The sequence below is a fragment of the Aedes albopictus genome, chromosome 1 (genome assembly GCF_035046485.1).
Source record: "Aedes albopictus strain Foshan chromosome 1, AalbF5, whole genome shotgun sequence".
NCBI classification, from domain to species: Eukaryota; Metazoa; Arthropoda; class Insecta; order Diptera; family Culicidae; genus Aedes; species Aedes albopictus.
In genome coordinates this window covers 329,279,103-329,305,615 of record NC_085136.1, presented here as the reverse complement: position 1 = coordinate 329,305,615, position 26,513 = coordinate 329,279,103, and the positions used below count along the sequence as shown (strand labels likewise).

The 26,513-nt window shown below is 48.3% G+C and overlaps 2 protein-coding genes across 2 annotated transcripts; both read right to left on the bottom strand.

The window, feature by feature from the left end:
* Positions 1-1,496: 1,496 nt before the first annotated feature.
* On the bottom strand, positions 1,497-11,161 carry LOC134285779 (uncharacterized). The gene is made up of 2 exons (XM_062847316.1): positions 10,822-11,161; positions 1,497-5,077 (listed from the first exon to the last, which is right to left on the bottom strand). The coding sequence occupies exon 2, from the start codon at positions 5,001-5,003 to the stop codon at positions 3,636-3,638; it is 1,368 nt and encodes a 455-aa protein (XP_062703300.1). The 5' UTR covers positions 5,004-5,077; positions 10,822-11,161; the 3' UTR covers positions 1,497-3,635.
* A 696-nt stretch (positions 11,162-11,857) lies between these two features.
* Positions 11,858-13,458, bottom strand: LOC109414601 (dnaJ homolog subfamily C member 8). The gene is made up of 2 exons (XM_019688429.3): positions 13,267-13,458; positions 11,858-13,196 (listed from the first exon to the last, which is right to left on the bottom strand). The coding sequence occupies exons 1-2, from the start codon at positions 13,318-13,320 to the stop codon at positions 12,501-12,503; spliced, it is 750 nt and encodes a 249-aa protein (XP_019543974.1). The 5' UTR covers positions 13,321-13,458; the 3' UTR covers positions 11,858-12,500.
* Between the last annotated feature and the right edge of the window lie 13,055 nt (positions 13,459-26,513).

Sequence of the window (26,513 nt, the reverse complement as noted above, 5' to 3'; positions counted from 1 at the left end):
CCCGACCCTTGCCGGGGACCCCTTTCCAACCGCGGGCTCGGATCCAACCCAGTAGACCGACGCCACGACAGCACCGCTACCGGGACTTCCTCTCCGCGGCCACTTAATCGCTGTAAGGGTCGATCTCGACCGCAGGGCACCGGTATGACCTACGAAGCCGACTTCGAACCCCTGGACCACCTCTTGCACTGCATCTGGACTAGCCATTCTCCGAGTCCACGCGCCACCTCCTCTGTAGCTCCCAGATGATATGGGTGATAGCCGTTGAAACGGCATTCCAGCTAACCTCATCCCTACACATCCTCTGGACCAAATTGTCCGGAGTTGTGTCCTCCCCGCATGTGGTAAGCATGCGGTCACGCATTGTGCGAAAACGCGGGCACACGAACAAAACGTGTTCCGCCGTTTCCTCTAAACCATTGCACACTGGGCATTCGGGAGAATCCGCATGCCCGAAACGGTGTAGATACTGTCGGAAGCAACCATGACCTGTAAGGATTTCGAAGCACTCCATGTCCTCACTGATAAGAATGCTGATAGGCACCATACCAGTAATGACGCAGAGAGCGTCGTGTGACACGGTACGGTATGCGCTCGCAACCCTCAGGCACATAAGCCTGTAAGTACTTTCCAGCTTCCGTCGGTAGCATTTAGTACTTAGCGCGGTGCCCCACGCCGGGCCGCCATACCTAAGTATGGACGTAGCAACACTAGCCAGAAGCTTGCGCTTACTGGCGTACACCGCAGAGCTATTGGACATCATCCGGGACAGTGCCGCAATAGCTATGGAGGCTCTTTTACAGGCATAATCGACGTGGCTACCGAAGGTAAGCTTATCGTCGATCATCACGCCCAAGTGTTTGACGGAGCGCTTTGACAGGATAGTACACTCTCCTACACTGATCTCCGTCTGCTGCTCCGACTTCAGGTTGTTAACAACCGTCACCTCTGTCTTGTGGTGAGCCAGCTCCAGTTTCCTGGACCGCATCCACGCCTCCACAACCTTGATCGAGTGGTTGGTAGTCAACTTTACGTCCTCGATCGTTTCACCGTAGACTTCGAGCGTAATATCGTCGGCAAATCCGACAATCACCACTCCCACTGGGTACTCTAACCTCAACACCTCGTCGTACATGACATTCCATAACACCGGACCCAGGATGGAACCATGCGGGACTCCTGAGGTTATGTGAAAGCACTTCCGACCCACCTCCGTGTCGTAAACTAGTACGCGGTTCTGGAAGTAGCTTCCGAGAATCTTGTACAAGTACTCCGGTATCCCCAGACGCAAGAGCGCATCGGCAATAGCAGCCCAACTGGCGCTATTAAATGCATTCCTTACATCCAGAGTCACTACCCCGCAGAAACGAATTCCCCTCCTCTTAGGCTCGAGTGCTTTCTCGGCGGTTTTTGTAACCGACAAGATAGCGTCTACGGTGGACCTCCCCTTCTGGAAGCCATACTGGTTGCTCGAAAGACCATTTACGCCCTCAGTGAACCTCAACATTCTATTGAGGATGATCTTTTCGAGCACCTTCCCCGCCGTGTCAATCAAGCATATTGGTCTATATGCCGACGGGTCTCCGGGTGGTTTCCCCGCCTTTGTCAATAGTACCAGGCTCTGCCTCTTCCAAGCTTATGGGAAAACTTGTCCAGGCATTTCTGCATAGCAGACCTGAACATCTCGGGAGCCTCTGCAATAGCTACTTTTAAGGCCAGGTTCGGAACTCCGTCCGGACCTGGGGCCTTACCTACGCTAAGGGACTTAGCTATCCCCGCAAGTTCCACATCGGTGACCCTCTCCTCATCGCCAGCCCCAGTCCCCGGCTGTCCTACGAAAGGAGGCCAAGGACTAGGATCATGACGCGGAAAAAGTCCTTCAATGATCCCCTCCAACATCTCTGGAGATTGCTCTGTAGGAGCCATCACACCTCTCGTCTTGGCCATAACGATCCTGTAGGCGTCACCCCACGGGTTCGTATTGGCACTCTGACAGAGACCCTCAAAGCAGGCCTTTTTGCTTGCTCTTATCTCGGTCTTAAGCGCGGCTTTTGCAGCGGCGAACACCACCCGCCGTTCGTTTCGCTCTTCCTCTGATCGTGCTCGCTGCATCCGCCGCCTAGCCCGTAGGCAGGCGCGGCGCAGGTCCGCAATCGCGTCGGTCCACCAGTAAGCCGGTGGCCTCCCATTTCTAGGGTGGACTCGCCTAGGCATGGTCGCATCACACGCACGTGAGAGCACCGCTACCAGCTCGTCGCCGTCTAAACCGAATAAGTTTCGCTCACGGCGGAGCGCCTCCCTAAACACCCCTTCGTCGAAGTATGATGGCTTCCACCTGCGAGGGCTTGGCCTTGGCCTAGCCGCCTCTTCTTCTATCCGCTGTCTGCTGTTGTTGTAGTCGATACTGTAGCGAACCGCCAGGTGGTCGCTGAGAGTGTAGCCATCATCTACTCTCCAGTTCGAACTACTTGTTAGGCCAGGACTACAAAAGGTCACGTCAATAATTGACTCCGCTCCGTTTCGACTAAAGGTACTCTTGGTACCGACATTAGCCAAGTCGACATCTAAGATGGCCAGTGTTTCTAGCAGGATCTGACCCCGCTGGTTCGTGAAACGGCTTCCCCATTCCACGGCCCAGGCATTAAAGTCACCCGCTATTACCACCGGCCTTCGCCCTGTTAGCACGGTCGTTAAGTTGTCCAGCATTTGCGTGAACTGCTCGATCGGCCACCGCGGAGGCGCATAACAGCTACAGAAGAAGACCCCGTTTACTTTGGCGACCACGAAGCCCTCATAGGTAGTAGACACCAACTCCTGGACGGGGTATTTACCCGTCGTCCATATCGCCGCCATTTTTCTGGTCCCATCCGCGACCCAGTTGCCGTTGCCGGCGGGTACTCGGTATGGGTCCGATATGATGGCGATATCCGTCTCCCACTCAGAAACCGCCTGACAAAGCAGTTGCTGAGCCGCATCACAGTGGTTCAGGTTCAGCTGCGTTACCTGCACTGTGATTTGTTGTTCACTGCGGCTTTCTTGAAGGCCGGGCACCTTGGACCACCCATCGGATGTCTGTTGTTCGAGGATTTCCCGGTACAGATCATGCAGATGGGCGGACTCGTACAGCTTTGGGCCTTATGACCTTCAGCGCCGCATCGCCTGCACAGTTTGCGCCTGTCGGGGCCTTTGCAGTCCCACGACTTGTGTCCTGGTTCCAGACACCTGAAGCAAACCTCTGGTGGCTCGTGGAATGTCAGGTGACATACACACCAACCCACCTTTATGCCTGGTTTAGACAGTGCAAGTGACTTGATTCAAGTCAATGGAAAATGCCTAATTGAATGCGAATTGAACGTGTAAACAACACCATTCATCTCACATGAGCAACTCACTTGACTTGAACGAAAGTTGAACATGTTGAACTTTTTCATTCAAGTCAAACGAAATCGTCTCACTTGCCCCGTCTAAACCCGCGATTCATGTGAGCTGAATTTAAGTCATCTGTCAGTGAGATTAATTCAATTCAGTTTGCTTACGCTCCGCACGAGTTGAACAATGTAAACACTTGCTTCAACTGAGATGCTATTCAAGAGCATTCAAGTGAACACTCAAGTCATTTGCTCAGTCTAAACACATCATTCCATTGGATTGAACATCTTTGAGAAGTTGGCAAGTGGAATGTTCGTTTCAGTTGAACAATGTAAACCAGGCATTATGCTCCCTACTTTAACGGACTTTTTGACGTCCGCCACAGGTAGCTGAACTAAAGCTATATGTGTCCCTGCTGGCCCTTTCCGTAGCTTAACGGCTGCGGCGGCCACCTGCACATCGCACTGTTGCCGCAGTGCCGTGACGAGCTCTTCCACTTCGGTGATCTCATCAATGTCCTTGACCTTCAGAGTCGCCTCATGTGTCAGAGCCCTCACCTGCACTCCCTCACCAAAGACCTCTTCTGCCAGCCTTTTATAGGCGGCGCCCTTGTGCTCCTTCTGGCGCTTCAGCTCCAGGATCATCTCGCCTGTACGAGTACGTCTAATCCTGCGTACGTCGGCTCCAAGACCCTCAAGTTTGGCGTCGCTTCGCATCATCTTCAAGACGTCCGAGTACTTGGACTGTTCCGTCTTGATGACGATCGCGTCGCCTTTCTCGCGCTTGGCACCTGCCCTCCTACGCCTTGGCTTGGCGTCCTGCGCTACTACCTGCGGATTCGCCTTCTTCTTCCTCTTCCGCTCTACCTTCGTCCAAGGGGGGTCCTCCCCTTGGATCGCCCTGCTCTGTGGCTGTTGAGGGCCCACCAGCGGTCGCAACCCCTTGTTCCCATCGTTCCGGGACGGGCCAGCCTTTTCAGGCCCACCCTTCCCAGCTTTCCGGGAACCCTGGCTGGGGTCCGACCTTCCGGCATTATTACCGACTTTCGGGGTAATGATTCGCCTGACCTTGCGGGCACCGCCAAACAGCTCCTCGCCTGACGGTTGCCTCGCCCGCTTCTGCGATTGCTTGCCCCGTTTGTCGCGAGCAGTCGCTTCCGCCTTATTCGGACTTCCTGCGAAGGAGAAGGCCTCCGTTTGGGTAAACTTCGGCACTTTCTCATTTGCAGGCTCCACTACTGCAGCAGTCAGCAACGCGAGTGCCGCGTGCTCCTGCTTGGCATCGTCGATCGACGCCCTAAGTCGAAGCAAGGCCGTTTTCAGGTCCTTGCTTATGTTCGACTTAGTGGACGCAAAGTCGATGATTTTGCCAAGCTGCTGCTCAGCCACCTCTATTGCGGACCGTCCTTTGTATTCTCGGTTGACGGCCCTCAACAACCACGCTCCGTCCATAACCTCCACCGGCTGGCTTGCCGGGAAGTGGACTGGAGCACCCACGCTTGAGCTGCGTACGCAACTCCCAGCGCCTATCTCCTCACTTCTCCTTGTTGGAGATCTCATCAACCCGCTTCTTGCGAAGGGGTTGATCGCACCACTACTTCCACCTAAATTTTGATTTCTTGAATTTTTGCTCATTTTTTCATCCCACGAGTCGCACGGGAAATAAAGTCCACCACGCCAGAGCCCTGCATTAACGCGGTAAGGGACAGCTTACTTGATGGCAAAGTCAGGGAAACAGCGTATGGGATTCGGAGTGGAAGCAGCAGAAATGATTCACACGCGAGAACTACGTTTTTATAATCGTTTAATCGAGCGAAAGGAATAATACATGTGATTGCGTGCAGCGCTATTTATGGACTGAATAATGAAAGTCTTTGTCTTCTCTCTCCACTTGCGGTGGGCGCAAGGTAGGGGTGCACACGTAGGTGCGCACTATCGCTTGGGATGTGTGTAGTGGTAGACGATGCACATTTCGACACTCCTCCTCATCGGGTATCCGCTTCACACATCGTCCACCATCCCGAGCATCTCGAAGAACTGCTTGTGTTTCTGAGGTCCCAGAGGCTTCGTTAAGATGTCTGCAACCATAACTTCCGTTGAACAGTACACCAACTTGATCTCCTTCTTCTCGGCTAGTTCGTGAATGAATTTCTCTTTGGTGTCGATGTGTTTTGATCGACGGTTCGCCTTCTCTGTTTTCACGAACGCCAGGCACCCCTGGTTGTCCTCGTTCATGGTCGTTGGGTGGTTCTGAATCTCACCGAAATCCCGCAGAAGCTGCCGCAACCAGATGGTCTCTTGGCAGGCCTCTGAGAGTGCGACATACTCCGCCTCCATTGACGAGAGTGTTACGCACGACTGTCGCCGACTCGTCCAGGATATCGCTCCTCCTCCAAAGTAGAATACCGAACCGGATGTTGATCGCCGGCTCTGGGGATCTCCAGCCCAATCGGAGTCTGAATACCCGATCAACGGTTGATTACTATTTCCGCCCAACTGTAGGTAACTGTCCTTCGTCGCTTTGAGATAGCGTAATACGCGCTTAGCAGCGGTCCAATCCGCTTCGGACGGCGCGGCGAACTTGCGGCCGAGAATCGCCGTCGCAGCTGCTATGTCCGGTCGGGCAATGACTGACAGATAAAGTAATCCGCCAACCAAGCTTCTGTATACCGTTGAATCCTCGAGCAACTTGCTTGTTTCCTGCGACTTCAAATATCCCGGGTCCATGGGAGACTTTGCTGTCTTGGCTTGATCCATTCCGTGCTTGTCCAACAGCTTCTCAATGAACTGCTTCAGTCGAACGAAGTACGCTCCGTCCTCGCGGCGCACCTCCAGTCCAAGGAAGTGCCGAATCTCGCCGAGACTGGTTATTTCGAGCTCTTGGGCAAGTCCTTGGTAGACCCGCTCCATTTCCGCTTCATCGGACGATGCCAGCAGCATGTCGTCGACATACACTAGCAGCAACACCGTAACTTCGCCATCTTTCTTCACATACAGACACTGGTCCGCTGCCGACGCCTTGAATCCCAACTTGATCAGTACATCGTTCAGCCTCCTATTCCAGCATCGCGCCGATTGGCGCAACCCATAGATGCTCCGCTTAAGTCGACATCCTGTCCTGGTACAGCAAATCCGGGCGGCTGGCGCATAAAAATCTCATCTTCTAAGGTCCCATTAAGGTACGCCGTCTTAACGTCAAGATGGCGGACCACAAGTCCACGATTCGCAGCTACTGTCAAGAATGTGAGCAGCGTTGTCTGACGAGTAACCGGTGCGAACACCTGATCATAATCGATACCGAACTGTTGCGTATGTCCTTGCGCCACAACTCTCGCCTTGAACTTTACCACCTCATCAGCTTCGTTGCGCTTAAGCTTAAAGACCCACTTGGATCCCACCAACTTGCGTCCTTTCGGCAGCGGTACTAGGTCCCAAGTACCATTGCGACGGTGGGAGTCCATTTCGTCCACCATGGCACTTCGCCACTCCGGATGTTCGATGGCCTCACGGTAACTGACGGGCTCTTCAAAAGCACAGGCAGCTATCCCCACGACGTAGTCGTCGTATCGTTTCGGTACGGCTCCCAGGTTCTTTCTGCTTGACCGGCGAGTACCGCCAGTAGCGCCTTCTTCTTCTTCTTCATCCTGGCTAGCGGAATGATAGTGCTCCTCATCGCTCACAGAGTCGTAGTCGTCTTCACGGAGGTCAGGCTTCTTCCGCAGCCCGATCGCCTCCTTAGGTTCATCCCTTCCTTCTTCGGTCTTGGTGTCCGGAACCGAAACTGGCAATTCCACGGCTGACGTTCCATTGCCGAGCTCGATGAAACGCACATCCCGGCTGATGGTTATGGAATCCGTCTCTCGATCTACAAACCGGTAGCCCTTGTGTTCTATCGAGTAGCCCACAAAGTTCAGCTTCACCGCTTTCGAGTCGAGCTTGCTCCTCCTGGTTCCAGGGATATGGACGTAGGCTTCACTCCCAAACACCTTCAAGTGTCCAAGGTCCGGTTTCCTACCCCACCACAGTTCATAGGGGGTTTTCGCGACCGACCTCGATGGCAGACGGTTCTGGAGGTACGTGGCAGTTAGGACGGCCTCGCCCCAAAACCGCTTCTCGAGCCCCGAATCAACGAGCATGTAGGTCGCCATCTCGTTGATCGACCTATTCTTCCTCTCTGCTACACCGTTGGACTGGGGGGAATAAGGAGTGGTGAACTGGGGCTGGATGCCCTCAGACTTGTAGAAACTCCTAAGCTCCTTATTGTCGAATTCGCCCCCATTGTCCGATCGAATAACGCGGGGTTTGCGTCCGAAATTGTTCTCCGCCCAGCGTACGTAGTCGATGATGTTCTGCGTGGCTTCCCATTTGTGCTTCAACAAGACTGTCACGGTGAATCGACTGTAATCATCCACCAGGTGCATGACGTACCAATTGCCGCTCGGCGTCGTCGTCTTCATCGGCCCACACAAGTCCGTATGGATGATGTCCAGGGCCTGGGTCGACTTCCTCTCGATAACAGCCGAAAAGGGTGCTCTTGCGGCTTTCCCCTCCATGCAACACTCGCAAATCAATCTTAGACCACAATCACTCACCTGGATTCCGGTGGCTAGGTTCTCCTTGAGAAGACGATCGGCGGCCGCCCAGTCTCGGTGACCTAGACGACGGTGCCACTGATGCTGGCAGTCGGGTTTGTGTTGACCTACTGTTGCCTGCATCCAACGCTCAGCCTGACGAAGATGGTATAGTCCACCGCAGCGGCGGACGCCTGTCGCTACGACGGATCCTTTCGAGTTAACTACTCGGCAGCCGTCACTGTTGAAGCACACTTCCAAATTCTTCTGCGCCAGCTTTTCCACGGAAATCAAGCTGGTCGACAATCCCGGAACGTACTTCACTTCACTAATGTCGATTCTGATCGGCTCTTCGTCACCGTCAATCCCGTATACCACGCCACTGCCTTCGCCGAGAATTTGGGTTTTCTTCCCGTCGGCGAGGGTTATCCACCCGCCAGCGAATTCCCGAAGCGATTTGAAAAACGATTTATCGTTTGTCATATGTGCACTTGCACCACCGACGAACCGACGTGACAGCTAGAACAAACAAATTCAAATTTGTTGTCCGCGACGCCATAGAGCTTGCTGACGTTTATTCACCTCTCTGTTTCAAGCTTGCAGGCGGGATAGGATTTGTTTTCATCGGGAAACCTTTCCTGGTGACAACAAATCCTATTCCGCCTGCATGTTTGAAAGAGAAAGGTGAATAAACATCAGCAAGCTCTATGATGAAAAATAGCCGAACACTGTCGCCACCTCTATAACGGTTCGCGATGATTTACTAGCTTTACCCCAAACCCCTGTGTGTTCATATAGGAAGAGGTTCGCGTCTGCGCTGATTTGACAGAAAGGTTCGTTCGCTTTGCTGGCCGACCGTTAAATTGAGGGGGGACAGTTTTGAAACATCACTGTCACGTCGGTTCGTCGGTGCTTGCACCACTGTCGATTACCCATGATCGACTCTTCTCGTCACTCGCGGTGAAGGCAATTCCCTTGCTGTCACTCTGGACCCCTTTTGCCTTCGCATTTTCACTTTTCTTCGCGGTGTTTTCTTCTTTCTTCGAAGCTTGAAGCTTCCTGCAATTCCGCCGGAGGTGGCCAACCTTCTTGCAGAAGTGGCACACCCGGCTTTCTTTCTCCGGATAGCTTTCAGCAGACCGCATCGCCTTTTCCACTTTTCGCGCACTACCGGTATCACGCTCTAGCCGACGTTGATAATCGTCCATCAACCGCGATTTCACTACGTCGAGAGAAATGTCATCTTCCGACCGACTATCAAGAGCAGTTACGAGTCCGTCAAAAGAAGGCGGAAGGCTTCGAAGAAGCAAGCAAATTTTCGTGTCCGAATCGAGGGTCGTTCCGGCGGCGTCCAATCGATCGAAGAGGTCATCGATTTCGAGCAAATGACGCTCTAAATCGCCGCGCTCCGGAAGGTTAGTCGAACACAATTTCTTTAATATTGAAACGCGCACTGAACGGGAGGACTTCTGGTGATATGCTTTAAGCGCATCGTACACTTCGCGAGCATGAACACAAGCTTTCACCAGGGGAAGCTGGCTATCTTCGAGTGTCGCTTTCGCTTTACGGTCGGATTTCTCCCACGCGACGGTACGATCCGCTGCGTCGGGAATGTCGTCCTCGACCACGTCCCACAAATCTTCTCGGCACAACAAATTTTCCACGCGCACTTTCCACGTAGCCCAATTCGACCCGTTGAGCCGCGGAACGGAAAATTTCGCATCACTCATGCCTGTTTTTGTTTTTCTCACTCAGGCGAATAATCCCCGTGCCGACTGGCAACAATAACACTGTTTTGTTTTTGAGATCCGCCTGCTGTGCTCGCACGGTACACTGTTTCTTCGTTCCCTTCTTCGAGCAGAGTTTACTCGGAACACTATAGGGAAAATGTAACACTCTCTTCGCTGCTCCGTTTGTCGAGCCACACCAGGTCGGAATTCTTCTTCCTTTCTTCTTCTGCCCCGGCAGAGGAATCACCACTTGCACAAGATGGCGCCCGAACACGTTCTTTCGCGATATTCACTTTTTCTGCTCGTCGCACACGCGGCGGAATACGAACCGACGACCGTTCCGAAAAAACCCGGTCACAAAATCCTCACACCGATCCCGCTGCGCCCATAACCTGACGGCAAAGTCAGGGAAACAGCGTATGGGATTCGGAGTGTAAGCAGCAGAAATGATTCACACGCGAGAACTACGTTTTTATAATCGTTTAATCGAGCGAAAGGAATAATACATGTGATTGCGTGAAGCGCTAGTTTTGGACTGAATAGAGGTAATCACTAATCACGTTCAAATGTATGCGTGCTTTTTTATAGATGTAGTTGTGAAACTGCGAGGAAAATATTTGCACTCTTGCCCCGGACGCTAGTTTTATCATTATTTACCCGTTTTACCCAATTCGATTGGGTAATATTTGCATATGCAATCTGAATAGCCTTTCAATCGGCGTGCACTTTTGTGTGAGGAAAAATTTGCGCTAGTGTTCGTGTGTTGAAATGTCACTTATCTCTATCTAATCTCTATAATAGAGATAAGTGACATTTCAACACACGAACACTAGCGCGAGTTTTTCCTCACACAAAATTGCACGCTAATTCAAAGGCTATTCAGATTGCATATGCAAATATTACCCAATCAAATTGGGTAAAACGGGTAAATAATGATAAAACTAACATCCGGGGTAGGAGTGCAAATGTTTTCCTCACAGTTTCACAACTACATCTACGAAAAAGGCACGCATACATTTGAACGTGATTATTTACCACTATGAAAGTCTTTGTCTTCTCTCTCCACTTGCGGTGGGCGCAAGGTAGGGGTGCACACGTAGGTGCGCACTATCGCTTGGGATGTGTGTAGTGGTAGACGATGCACATTTCGACATTACTGTGGGGGGTGCCCAGGTACCCCACAGGCTCCGTTAAAGATCGAGCATCTTTTTCACCCCCTCGATCACTCATTCCTCAGCACGGGTCGCTTGACACCTTGAATTGGGGTTAGTAGTCCTATTCTTAGCCGGCGACTACGCGGCTGACTCGCAAGCGGGGGGGTGCGTCAGGCCCCAGGACTTTCGTCCCTGCTGCCCCAATATCGCTTAGGAAAGTTCAATGTAACGAGTCATGCTCAACAGCGTGGGTATGATTTTCACGAAATCCGGTCAATTTGATTTGTGAGTTTTGCTGACGACATGTATGTTATCGCCCGAACATTTGGAACGGAGCCAGAGCTGCTTACCCGCCTAAAACACGAAGCGGCAAAGGTCGGACTCGGCTCGGACTATTGCTGAATGCGTCAAAAACAAAGTAGTTACATGATTGTAGGCGGAACCGAACAGGACGGGATTCGTCGATGTAGTAGCTTTACGGTAGACGGGGATAGGTACCTTTGAGATAGTGGAGGAATTCGTTCACCTTGGATCCTACCGTAGCCACTATCCAAACTAGGTAAGATTAAACTCTTTACAATCACAACACAAAAGAGAACAACAGCCATAAAACCAGAATAGGTATCGATTATAAAACTCGAAAGGCGAGGATTTAAACTAATCATTGCTCCGATCAGCGCAGTAAGAACATAATAGGTACTATGGAGGGCGTCCTGGTACTCCACATGTTCCATTTGCGGTTAGGTTGGTATTAGACCTCCCTAATCATTTATTCCAAGGTACGGTAAGCATATAGCCGCATCACGCCATGAATTAGGAGGGGTCACTAAACTAGCGAATTCTTACCAACGGAACAGGCGGCCTGTAGTCCTATAGTTAGCCAGTTGAACGCGAACTGCTACCGACACTACACTACTGAACTATCTGATCTGATCGAGAAAAGAATTTAATGTATTGATGATCGACTTCATAGGGCGCGAACAGCCCCTGAGATGGAATGTGAACAGTTATCACCACAAATGCAGACTCTTCACTTTTATGTACGTATTTATTACTATTTCAGTTTCACACATTATAAACTGTGATCATTTTTCTCTCTCTCATCATTGTTACCTTATACATTAAAAACTATCTTAAACGCGAAAGGCCCTTATGCCAAGTTGTATTACCGTTGCTGCTTGCCAGCCACGAACTTTATGGTTTACCCTCTGCATCCTTACACACCATGCTGCTGCTGCTGTGGTGTGCGAAATTTCTACATTCTCCATTCCGACATCAGCAACGGATGGTTAGTGCGCGAAATAGAAAAAATGCATGACCTTCTTCTCAGCTCTAGATTAGTTTGACCATATGTATTGTGTTGCGTTACAAAAATAAAGTTCTGCTTGTCGTTGATTTCCATCAGTCACTACAAGGACAGCTCGAGAAACAATACTGCTGATCAACGGCATTGCCCACTTGGCGACACTTTTTCATTTACAGGGAAGGGATGATGAGCAGCATTGGTATCGGGACCTCTACGTAGTGATAAATGAGAGAATGGGGGGAAAATCCGTAAACGGAAGTAATCGTGTTAGTACATACCTTAAACTGGTATGATACTTTCTGTTTCTGACATAGGAATGAACGGAAAATAAAAGAACGAAAAAGCCATCAAGCGCGAGCAATTGCCAGAGTTTATCGCGATTCCGGCTTGATCTTGGGTGGGTTAAATGAGGTGTACTTGGTCTTTTTGGCCTTCTTCGGTTTACTCGACGAGGAGGCGGAGGCCTGAAAACTTTGCCAGCTGTTGACACGATTCTGGCGAGATTCCTCAAAGTTCTTCTGCCACTCCTTTTGGAAGTTGCGCTGTTCTTCCTCTTCGATCTCCTGCTCCCGCTTACGTTTTCGTTCCTCCTGGTCACGCAGATCCAACTGCTGCCGGCGCCGTTCCATGTCGGCAAACAGTTTCATCACCATCACGTACACCGCGTGCTTGTATTTGCTGGGATCATCCTCCGGAATTGCCTCATGCTTTCCTTCCTTGCGCAGCTTTTTCCGCTTTTCCGTGATCATCAAATCGGTACGTCCTTTTGCTTCCTCGTAAACATCCAGACACTGCTTCCGAGTGGCTTCATTTTCCAGCGTCTTCCAAGCTTTATTGACCACCTCGAATGCCTGCTGGGCACGTTCCTGGTTGTCCGGATTTTTATCCGGATGGATCAGAATGGACAGTGTGCGGTACTTTTTCTTAATTTGTTCGATGGGAGTGTCCGGTTCTAGATGCAGCACCTCGAACGGATTCAAATTGAAGTACGTAGCACCGGGACGTAGCAGCCGATCGATCTGCTGCTGGGAAGTGAGCACCGAGTCGCGCTTCTCGATTTCCTTCACCTAAAAACCGCAAACAACACACGAAGGGTGTTCAAGGGTCAAAACACAACACACCTCTAGGGGAACTTACCTCGCTGTAAAAGTCGTTGAATCGATCTTCTTCGTGGAAGGAACTATGCGCCATTGTAGACCGTAGCTGCAGAGCTAGAGATTATCCCAGGAAATGACGAAAAATCACAATAATTTGGAAGATGTTTTCTCCGTTTCCCAAAAACCGAAGCAAAACATTAGCAAAATCGCGAAACCCAAACCGCGGAACTGCCAAACAGTTGTCAGCCGAGGTATAGCTTTTTTCGCAACCAGGGAAGTTGACGCCACATTTGAAAAGGGGCTATGACTATGTACCAAGGTATCTACATTTTTTTTTTTATGAATTGAGAAAATCTGCAACAGATACCCAAGAGGTGGTTCCTTGGGTGATGTGGGGATCGACCCACTAAAAACTCATTCTCTCTTCCTTACCTTCGCGGTACGCCCGTTAGGGATCAGGGGTAGAAGCTGACTGTCAACTGGGAACAAATTCCGCCTACCCTCTATCATGTTTTAGAATTAGTAAAAAGACGTAACTGACAAACAAGAAAAGTTCAATTTTCGATTGCAAAACTGATTTTAATTCCGTTTTATCATGCTAAAAGCAAGTCAGTATGTGATTCAAACATAAAGAATGTTATATTCAGCTTATTAGATTGAACAATTTCATTTCGAAAAAATCAGTATTTTGTTTTCACCATTATGAAATATTGCGCGCAAACCCCAAAATTTTATTCCCACCTTTGGGTTTCCGCGCCGAAGACCCAGCGCCAGATTCGGCGACAAAGAAAACTGACAGCAGTCACCGGACAGTTGGCAATCCTGATATTTGACGGCGGCCGCCCGGTAGTCTTGGGAGTGGATTGTTGTCACGCAAATAGATCTTTTCGCTGAAAATGCATGTGTATTGAGTTATTGTTGACACATTTTCTGCAGTGTTAGTGTGAAATTCAGCGATTTACTGTATTGCGTAAGCCTTCGCTGGAAGAAAACATCATGTTGTTCAGCGAAGCAAGGAAAATTTTCAGTGAAAAAAGCAATATTGGCCTCTACTCTCGTTTGTTTTTGTTGTTGTTTTGTTTGAAGTGCGAAAATCGACTGAAAATTGAAAACTCCCTGAACGATTATTTTTCTCCAATGTGAGGATAATTTAACACTATGACTCAAGAAATGTCGGTAATTACCGAAAACACTGATCATAAGCATCAAAAACGAAAGAAAAACACTGATGTTTGTGCTACTGTTGATGTTTATAAAACCATTAAACAAAAGATGTTTACAAATTAGAACCAACAGTAGATGGCGCGCAGGTGGGCATGTTTGGGTAGGCGTAAAGGGTAGGATCTTCTACCCCTGTTAGGGATGACTTCGAGAAGGGGGGGACCGTACATGAGTACACTCTAATAGTAAGCGTTCCACCAGCTACCGCCTTAAGTTGTTCACTCTCCCCTGGAGGCTCGGGTCCTGGCTAGTACTTAGACTACCCGTTGAACTCAAGCTCCTGGATGGGGAAGGGGGGGCAACTCAACTAGCTGTTGTTCGGCTCGCCATTTACTCTGTAGTTCAAGAACGATTCGAGAAACCGTGGAAGTAACGGAGTCCCACTTGTCCGCCCCCATACACATCCTTTCAACAATGTTGTCAGGTGTGATATCTCTACCGCATACCTCCTGCATACTCGACCTTTGCTCCACGAAACGTGGACATTCAAAGGGCACATGCTCCGCGGTCTCGTCGCAGTCTGCACACTCCGGACATACGGGGGAGCCTGCGTGTCCGAATCTGTGCAGATACCACCTAAAGCACCCATGGCCTGACAGAAATTGAGTCAAGTGAAAATTCACCTCGCCATGGGGCCTGCTCGTCCACTTGGACACGCTCGGTATGAGCCTGTGTGTCCATCTACCCTTGCTGGAGGAATCCCATTCGCTCTGCCACTTCAGCATAGACGAGGTTCTGGCGATACGCCTCGCGCCTCTTATGCCGCGTCGCTCGAAGCATTCTTCATCCTCTGCCACCACTAAAGCTATGGGCATCATGCCCGCTAGCACACATACCGCGTCCTTTGAGACCGTGCGGTATGCGCTCACCACCCTAAGGCACATCAGTCTGTGGGTACTCTCAAGTCGCTTCACGTTTCGGTTAACCACTAGCGCCTTCGACCATGCAGCGGCGCCATACCGTTGTGGGGACTTGTCGTCACAAGCGGATACTTTGGTGGTTCGGTTTTGAATGAATGTTTTATTTCAACCAATCTTACTTGCTAGGTTACATGAATTTCGGGATCGATCAAATATGTATCGATCCTCACTTACACGTTTAAAGTATATAGAAATATAGAGAGGGACAGATAGAGTTGCGCTGTGCTAGTCAGTTAGTTGTGTGTCGTTAATAGGAAACAGATGGGTTAAGTAAAATAGAATGCATACTGCTGACTGTTACATTGCAGTTCGTTCGCATTTGTGTTCTCACGCTGTGAAATGTAAATTGACCTGGGTATGGTTCGGGTCTGTCACCTCGAGTGGTTACGACATGCTTTAGGTTTCGGTAAAAGATTTATGTTGCAGTTTTATGAACTGTATGAAGCAGGGTGGTCTGCTAAGGGTAAAGAATTTATATTGATGTAAAACAGATGTAGGCACAGCACACCGTAGTATGGATACCGCTACTGCCGCGAGCAGCTTACGCTTACTCGAGACTATTGCCGAGCTATTTGACATTATCTTTAACAATGCCATTATCGCCATGCTTGCCCTTTTGCAGGCATATTCTACGTGGCTTCCGAATTTCAGCTTATCGTCGATCATGACCCCCAATTGCTTCAGTGAGCGCTTAGAGTTGATCGTGCATCCACCTGTGGTGACCACTGCCTGCTGTTCAGACTTGCGGTTGTTTACCACCACCACCTCCGTTTTGTGGTGCGCGAGTGCCAAATGTCTCGACCTCGTCCAATCCTCCACTATGCCAATTGCGTGAGTTGCTGTCAGTTCCACTTCCTCTATCGACTCGCCGTATACCACGAGGGTAATATCATCGGCGAAGCCGACCAGCTTTACGCCCGGTGGAAGTTTGAGCCTCAATACGCCATCACACGCCGCGTTCCATAGTACCGGGCCCAAGATGGACCCCTGCGGTACCCCTGCGGTGATTTTGTAGCTCCTCTCGCCTTCCTCGGTGTCATAGATTAGCACTCTATTCTGGAAGTAGCTCTCCAATATCCGGCATCGGCTAACCGGGACTCCTAGGTGGTGTATTGCGCACTCAATGGCGGTCCAGCTGACGCTGTTGAACGCATTCTTAACGTCCAGCGTGACGACCGCGCAATAGCGGATTCCTGTTCGCTTCTTTTGGAGCGCTATTTCAGCCGTTTTGGTTACAGCCCTAATAGCGTCCACCGTCGATCGACCCTTCCGGAAGCCGAACTGGTTATCCGAGAGACCAGAGTCATCGGGTTTCTCGGTATAGACCATCAGCCTCGACAGAATGATCCGTTCCCACAGTTTTCCGGCGGTGTCCAGCAGGCAGATAGGTCTGTATGCCGACGGGTCCCCAGGTGGCTTCCCGGGTTTGGGCAGTAGAACCAATCTTTGCCTTTTCCACCTCTCCGGAAATTCGCCTCTGTCTAGGCACATCTGCATAGCCATTCTGAACATGTCAGGCTTAGCCTCGATGGCCGTCTTGATGGCTAATGTCGGGATACCGTCCGGACCCGGAGCCTTGTTCAACTTAAGCGACTTCGCTATTGCAATGAGTTCGTCGTTCGTCACCGGGGCTACCTCGCTATGGCCGGTTTGGCTATAGGGAACGGGGGCCCATGGTCTTGTATCGTGGCGCGGGAACAGCGTTTCCACGATCTTCTGCAGCATCTCTGAGGAGCGTTCTGGGGGTGCCGACGCGCCCTTCGTTTTGGCCATGACTACTCTGTAGGCATCACCCCATGGGGTCGTGTTGGCTGTCTGGCAGAGATTTTCGAAGCACGCCCGCTTACGAGTCTTAATCTCTTTATTCAGTGCCAGTTTGTAGCAGTCAGGAAATTTGTATATATTTTTTGTGTATATTCTAATGTAAATGTTGTAAATATTATATCAATGCCTATTGAGAATAAGATTAAATCAATGTTCAGGGTAATTAAATTCAAATTATTGGAATTCCCTTAGAGTAGGCAATCATAGGTTGCGAACATTTTGCGAAATCTCTTCTGAGGCGAGCACACTTGTGTCTTCGAAAGGTTGGAAAGGGACAGCAGCACGACCATCGCTCCGAGTGAGTTATCCTTCGTGACTTGCGATCACGAAAGTGTACGACGAGTTTTCGGGAAATGACGAGCTTCCGGTTCGTCCGAGAATGCACTGTCTTAATCTGAGGAGTCACAGTCTCGATCATTTCGTTCGTGACTACCCAGCAAACTAGAAGTGTGCGCGTTGGTTAATTTGTTCGTTGCCACAGAAATGTATGGAGTTTTAGTGACGTTTAGTATATGTTAATTAATTAAATATCTTGTTCGTTCTCTAGTGTGTAGAAAGTGTGCGTAGTATAGCAATTCGTGTGCGATTTGATTAGAAGTAATAATCAAAAGGTAATTGTGCTCTAAATGTGCCATGTTCTGCCCGTGCTCAGTGTTCGTTCTAGCCGTAAGGCTGTTTTATTCGCAGCGAAGCTACCCGCACCCAACAGCGCAGACTCCCCCCAACGAACGGAAACCTTCCCGGTCATCCGTTAATCGATCGGAAGTCGGACGATCCGTCAACACATCGACCGAGTGAGGTGCAGGGGACCTCCTGGCCAACTTTCGCAGGTCAATCGATCCGCCAAATTGCTTGCGAACACCAACCTCGTCGACCGCCATTGCATCACCAACCCCGAAGCAACAACGCCATTCAGCGTAGTGGCCATTGGTGATCACCATTCTACTCGCCCGTCTCGGACGGGGCACTGACCTGGGCCACAGGTCAACGACAGCGGTAACGTAACCAGCGAAGTCGGTGAGTCGAAACAAACCTCTTTTTTTGCGTGGAGTGGGGCGTCCGCTGAGGGCGCCTCGGAGTTCTTTTTTGCCAGTCACAAGACTGAAGACGATGTGCCGCTAAGGCCTCGTAGCGAAGTTCGGAGATCGTCGTGCGTGCGTGACGAATTGCCGCCGCCCAGATCCGGTTGTCACACCAGGAGCGCAGACTAGCCCGCAGATGCGCCGCCAAAGGTCGTGACGTCACAGAACACATAAGCACATGAGCACGTTGTAGATAGATAGAATCTAGGGAGAGAAATCGCACACACGATAGAGAGTAGCTAGAGAGAACGAACACCCATACACGAAGACCCAAATAAATACTAGCATGTAAGAATGTAAGAATGTGATATCACTAGCGAAATATAGTTTGTATTCGTAAACCGTAATGTAGCGTCTAACTCCAATAAATGTTAGTATGAAGTGTTACCGTAATATCCCTAGTGTTTGATTAATTGCCATGTATTGCACGTCACTACGCGTTTCGTTGTCGTTCCCGTCCTCCCACGGAGTTTGATTGATGGGGTTCTCAGTCCGTTTCCTCTTTGCTGTTGCGTATCGCGGCGAGTGTCTTGTCTGCCAGTGATGAGAATTGGTGAGCAACCGCGAATGTTGTCTCACTTTGAGCATGCGTGATTCTCTCACCGGATTCTCTGAGTGCCTTCGCGATTAATGGTCATGATGCGATAATAGGGTGAACCCGTTCGGTCGTTTGGTTCGTAAGCCAGCTGGAACGATCCGTAAAATTCCTTTCGGAAATATTAAATGGACTCGCCCTCAGGAGAGTCTCATCCGGGCAAATTAAAATTGGGCATGTGGTCTCCCTTGTGGAGTGGCGCTTAAGCCACGTGTTTTGAGACGGATCGCCCGGGCTGGCTACAAGTTTAGCCGCCCTGTAGGCCTCGCTTCGTTCAATTCTATCCTCATCGGTACGAGCCCTCTGCATCCTCCTTCTAGCTCTTAAACAGGATGCGCGGAGTTCTGCGATTTCTGGACACCACCAGTACACCGGTTTGCGTCCAATTCTGGGTAGGGATCGCCTTGGCATAGCGGCGTCACATGCACGGCTTAGGGTTCCGACTAGATCATCGCTGGATAGATCGTCGGTGTTACTCTCCATAAACAATCGCTCCACAAATGCCGGCTTATCGAATCGCGAAGTCAGCCATCCCCGATGACGATCGATGACCTTCGGCTGTGGCCGTCTTCCTCCGTGTTCCACTCTGTATCGAATCGCCAGATGGTCACTATGCGTGTATCCATCGTCGACCCTCCAGTCCGAGCTAGGGTTTAGACCCGGGCTCCAGAAGGTCACATCAATGATGGACTCTGCACCATTCCTACTGTAGGTTTTTTTGTCGCCTACGTTCGCGACATCCACGTTTAGTCTAGCCATAGCTTCGAGTAAGGCCCAACCTCTCGCGTTAGTCAAGCGGCTACCCCACTCAATCGCCCAGGCGTTGAAGTCTCCACCGATGACCACGGGACTCAATCCCACCATTGCGCTTGTTAACGATTCCAACATAGACGAGAACTGGTCTATCGTCCACCTCTCCCAGGTGGACGATAGACCAGTTCTCGTCTATGTTGCCCCTCCCGGGCATAACAACTGCAGTAGTATACCCCGTTGATCTTCGCTATTGCGAAGCCCTCGTGCGACGTGGAAACTATTTCCTGGACCGGAAAACGACCGGTTGTACAGATCGCCGCTAGCTTGGCCTTATCCGCTACCCAGTTTCCGTTATCGGGAGGGATGCGGTATGGGTCCGATAGTAGTGCGATGTCTGTACTTGACTCCGAGACTGACTGTCATAGCAACTGTTGTGCGGCTTCACAGTGGTTCAGGTTTAGTTGTGTAACCTGCATTATCGTTTGGAACTTCGACCTCCTCGCGTGCCTGGACATTTAGGCCCGCCTGTCGTGTGGCCCTTGTTCGCCGTGCAAATCAGGCATTTTGGTGCAGAGTTGCACTTCCTGGCGATATGGCCTTCTACTCCACACTTTCTGCAGAGCTTACTCCGGTCTGGGCCTTTGCATGCCCAGAACTTATGCCCTTGCTCAAAGCACTTGAAGCACGCCACTGGCGGCTCGTATATGCTGAGCGGGCACACTGACCAAGCTACCTTGATCTTCCCGACTGAAATCGCCTTATTCGCATCGCCTACGGGGAGTTTGAACGCGGCAATCTGCGTGCCAGCCGGACCCTTACACAGGCGGATCGATGCACTTGGTACATCTATCTCACACTGCTGTTTGAGTGCGGCTGCGAGCTCCTCTGCGTCGGTAATCTCGTCCAGGTTTTTACACTGGAGAGTTGCCTCCGCCGTTAAGTGCCCCACACAATGCATACGTTTGCGTGTGCGTGACAGTTGTTTGACACATTTCCCATGGGAAAACTGTCAAAAAAACGCAAACCTCGACGGAACGGACGCTATGTGCTTCAGGCTTTAGGGATCTTACCTGCACCTTTTCGCCAAGTACCTCTTGGGCTACCCGAATAAAAAATACAGTAGAAAAACCGAACGTTGTATTGTAACAGTACTATTTAGAACCATATTTTTACAATAGACACCACTGTAAAAATAAAAATACAAAAACAATAAGATGTAATGTAGACACCATACCGTGAATTGTAAATAAGATTTTTACAATATATTATACAGGTTGTTAAGTATCGTAACAATATAAAAAAATATTTTTCTCCATATATATTTTTTTGCAAAACCAAAGATTTTATTGTTAATGAATTGTTCAAAATACTGCCCGCATAGAAAAATACAGTTTGCCATAAACTCCAAACAATAGATTGCATCTAAGTGTTACTGTAAGTTTATCACAAACAGTTATTTTTGTGTTGTACAATATGTAACTCAAAACTGAGCACAATAAATAACAGTGTGTGCAAATTACATCATATATTGACAATATATTATAGTATGAAAGCATTGTTGAACAACATGGAGATGAGCATTTGTTTGAAATTGTGGCAATATATGATGACCTTCTGCCAAATGGTCGATTTCTATATTTGCACAACACAAGAATACTTGTACATTTTACAATACATTACATCTGTTTAACAATTTGACAAACTGTTGCATCACGTAATGGTAGTTGTGAGCAAAATAAGTTTTGTGTGTTTTAATTTCTCATCACTACTCCGCAGTCATGTTTTGTTTATTCAGTTCCGGCGTTCCGGCTCCAAAAGTAGAACTGAAAAGTGCCGGTATTTCCTGCTGCATCTTGGATAGCACCCGAATCCCCAGCGATCTGGATAGGTGAGGCAACGAAAGACGATGGATGATGCAACCGTATTATGAAAAAGCATCAAATTCCACAACGCCACCACGGAAGCAACACAAGGGAAATCTGATAACGATCCGGCGGTTCAAAATGATTTCCTACGCGGACGGACGTGTAGACTGATCAATAACAGACCAGAACCTTGACCAGAACAAATGGAACCTTGGAGCAGATCGTGAAGGTAAATAGATTTTTTTTCTTGTTTTAACGGTATCAAATCTTTGAACTTTGTTTCGTTTTGTTTTAGGTGTCGAAGGAAATCGAACCAGGAGGCCGGGGAGTGGCACATGAGGCTCGTTTGAGCGGGATGTTGCAAATCCAGTACTACAAAGAACCTGTGAATGAGCGAAGATCAGATGGACACGTACAATCCCGCTGAATATCGGACGTGAACCAAGGTCATGCTGCTTCTGCGATAGTTTGAGGATAGTTTCTTCGATATGCGTGGGAAATGCCGTCGGTCATTGAGTTTGACAGCACCGCTGCCTGATAACTTACTCCAGGTCGTCATCAACATTCTATGCCATCTATTGTGGTCCCACGCCACCTGTTGAATATCAAATTTTGTGCTTTTTCAAGTGAAAACGTGTCTTCCAAATGTACCCAATATTGCTCTGATGTTTTAGTCAATATATGCAAAACTCATTAATATTATTTGTTACTTTTTTTGATGCAATTTGCTTTTTTTCTAGTAGCTGCTTCCGCAAAAAAAGTATTTTTTATGTAGTGTCAAATTCTACGATTGAAATTGTTTGCGGAAGTAGCTACTAGAAAATAGTAAATTGCCTGAATTGAAAATTTATGTCATAATACTAGATTCAAACAATAAGGTATACTGTTTATTGAACTTTATTTCACAATTAATGAACTGTCTGCCTCAGCGTCGAAAATTTTCCCCAAATAAACGGTTTGACAATTTCAAAACAGTTTGACATGCAGTTAACCTTGCTGAAAATGGATAGTATGTCAACACTATGGCTTACAGTATTGCAAAAATTTTGTTCGAGAAAATGAGCATTTTCTTATTGTAACATAACTTAACCGCCTATTCCCCATATTGTAATTTTCTCAAAAACCATCTATCAAACTGTTGAAACCGTTTACGGTACTGTTGGTTTACTGTTCCTATGGATGTTATACGAAGCTGTTGAGATACTGTAGTAAATGGTTCTGAACAGTATGGTAAGCAGTACCAGTACAGTTCGTGATTATGCGGGTGATACGTGGGTTTAAATATACCGTACATTGTATGGTACATGAATGGTTTCAAACAATAAAATGTACCGTAAATAAATTGTTTTTAATTGTAATTTCACTACTGGTTATACATTTAATCAAATGGTTTTGGAATGGTTCTCTTTTGTTATGTTGTATTGTTTTACATTATATTATCTTGCCATTTTCCTCCAGTTAATTGCATCTTAGGCTTATTAAATTTATTAGAATGCGCTTTGGGAATTCTCCAGAGCATTTTGGATAACCCTTCATATATAGGATCGCCCACGTCTTAGTCTGAGTAGTTTCCGATTGCATTAACAGTTGAAGCTTAGGCTCCCATGCCCCACCAGCCAGATAACTGGGTTTTGCAAATTTAGCATTATTTGTGGCAACACTTTGAGCGGCATGATGGAACTATGCCGAGCGCGCTAAGTGTTATTAGACCACTAATGTAGTTGCATGAAGTGGGTGACGAGGTACATAAGTATCATTACAGCGTGCTTAACCGTTATTGCTATATTGAGACACCAGTTTGACTAAAGTTTGAAATACACGCAGAAAAAAGCATGGTAACATCAAAAATATTTCAGGTAAACTTAAATAAATTGTCAATTTGTTCTGGCAACAAAAATAAAACTGTTTGGAGCAAGTCGAACGTCACATTTGAAGCACATTCAATCCATTTTTGAAGCAAACATGTATCTTCTGACAGGTTATGTTAGAAACAAATGTAAAAATTTTTGTTTTTTTTTTGTGGCAGGTCGGCCCTACGGAAATATTTGTTTTCTAATCAAATTTACAAAATTATTTCTTTCTCTAGGGAAATCCAGTTCCCGCGTGGCACTTTCAATGCCAACATCATGTAGATAACATACGCTCCCGAAATCAATGGGATTTCGTGGAAACTTTTGGTGAAACTTGCCTTTTTTGCAAGAGGAAATCTTGTTTGGTGATGCAGCTGGAACTTGAGAGTTTTGTTTATGTTCTCGACGGCGGAACGGGGGGCTCTTCAATGGGTATTTCAGAAATCAATAGGTAATTGAGTTAGTTTTAAAAATTACTATTTTAGTTTTAAATATTTTATCAGCTTACCGAATAAACATGAATATTTTTGTTTCAAACGAACGAAATTTGTCTCCCTGATCTTTCCGGGTTGGCCTATATTCGTATTTCTCTCATCGCACTCTACACACCTAGCCCGCCATATCTTTTGGACCCCTGCTTGAACCTGCAGTTCTTAGGACATCTGGTTTACCACTGATTTAAACATGTTATTGACTTTAAATTGATGTTTCAACTTATTCACTTTTTTCTTTTTCCTTTCCTTTGCATCAAAAAAGTCACAAACATCAACAAAAAAAGCACGGAAAAAATCTTAAACTGAATAAATCTGGTGTTCGATTTGAATAGGTCGAATCTGCATATGAATCACAGCAAACATACGACCTATTCAAATCGAACACCAGAAATAATTAAAAATTCACGGAAAAATAATGTTTCGGAAAAGTGAATGGTTCAATTGTAAGAAAAACAGTATAATATATTGTTACATAAAAATCCAATGTAAATGTATAGTATAGCGAACCATTTCATTACAATACACTTTATTGTAGCTGGTACACTGTATGGTGCAGGAATGGTTTTCACCATACACCCTACGGTTAGTTTTTATCCGGGTAGTGCTTTGTAGGAAATACCTTTATTGGTTGCTTCCTTCTTCAGCACTAGCATCATCTCTCCCGTCCTGGTGCGCCGGATGCTTTTTACATCCGCGCCCAACGGTGAGAGACGATTCTCGCCTCGCATGGCCTTCAGCACCTCGGCGTATGTGTCTGCCTCGGTTTTAAAGACCAGCGCGTCACTTCTCGCTCGTTTGCGGGCTGGTTTCGTAATTCTCACCTTCTTCTTTTTTCCTACCGTAATCCAAGGGTTCTCCTTCCATTGGTCCGGTTGGCCTCCGTTCTTCCTCTTGTTGGCTTGCTGGGGCTTGGTTTCCCTGCCCCTTGCGCGCTTCGCAACCGGCTTAGCAGCCTGGTTACCTACGCTGGTCTTCACCTTCTCTTTCTTCGGCTTTGCACCCGACTCTGCCGGACGCTTCTTGGGCCGCGTCTCCTCAGCAGGTTCAGAAGGCTCAGCAAGGAGGAAGTTGTCCGTTTGGGTGGACCGCTCTTCCCTGCTCGCATCAGCAGCACTTCGCTCTTCCACCAGGAGGTCGTACTCCTTCTTAGCCAGAGCCAGTGATTTGCGGAGCATCAGCAGGCCCTGTTTCAGGTATTTGCTGATGGTTGTCCGCCCGCTTGTGTAGCCGATCAGCTCATCCAGCTGTTCGGCAACTACCAACATCTTTGGTAGCCCGCTCCTGTTGCGGTTCAGCGCCTGCGTGAGGTCCGCTCCGGTCATCTGTGCTTCCTCCGTCGGCGCTGTACCGCTTCGTGCACCACTTGAACTTCCTGCCGCTGGTTCGCTGGTGGGTGCACCAGCCCCTCGGAGTGGCGATCTAGCCAAGCCTCCACGCGCGAACGGGTTCAATGCCGCTCCCTCAGTTAAATACTCCATACTCGACCACGTTGTTACAGTTGTTGAAAGGTTGAAAGGTATCTACATATGCGCAGAAAAAGTACGAAAACTTGTCACCGAGCTTTGTCACGTTTTGCAAAACGCCCCTCCCACCCCCGAAAAGCGTGACGTTATTTCAGACGTTCGATTTGAATAGGTCGTCATAAGTTTGCTGTGATTCCGATGTAGATTCGACCTATTCAAATCGAACGTCAGATTTGTGCACGCCTTTTTATTACGTTTTTTGGGATCTCTTCCCTTATGAGCCATTTTACGAAGTGACAACTAGTAATCCTACATTATTGAGATGTGCGGAGGCGGCCATTGTGAGCCAATCGAGCAGAGAGAACTGTCAAAGTGTGAGCCAAATGAACATGTTTATTGTTTGTAGGAAGGCGTAGTTTGAACGGTATTGCAATCGACAATAAACATATTACAAATATTTATTTTTACTATCGAGAATTTGATGGCATACAGTCCCGATTCGTTCGTTGGCGGCTCGTTAGATGGGCTATCTCGATGGTTGAATGTTCACTGGTTGGGGCAAAACCCAACTAAAAAGCACTGTCAATGTCAAAATCGATGTCAAAACGAGTTTGACGTCTGACCCCCGTCGCATCGCAGCTCCTATATACAGAACGTTTGTGTAAGTATGCGAGTGTTTCGTGACGTATTTCGCGTTAGTTGCGTGTGTCTACAGCATCTGGATCAGTTGTCAGTTACCCCAACAAGCGAATAGCTAATCGGGGCGCAGTCGTGACCCAACCAGCGAATCCGGACTGTATGTAAATTTAGTAAGAAGATAATAATTAATTAATTCTGCTTTCAAGAGTTTATGTTCATGAAGAAACTTTTGCCGCTGCTCTTCCAAAAAAAAACATTCATTGCTGCTGCTTGATTCACTTATGCCGATTTGATTCGCGCTATTCTTTGCAATGTATTTCGAATTTCTTTGGTTGCGCTGTTATCTTTTTCAGAAAAGAAAGTTTCTAGAAGTTCAAATTAAATATGAACCTCATTGGTTTGCATAAAGTATCGTTCAAACCAATGGGGGTAGACGGTAGGACGCATGATCCTGTCAAAATTTCATTCTAAAATTTGGAGCGGTGCCAACACCGCTCAAACGTCAAATTTCGTGTGAGAGTAAGCAAAGCAGGCCAGTATATTGACGATTTCCCCCCTTATCGAACGCGACGATTTGAATC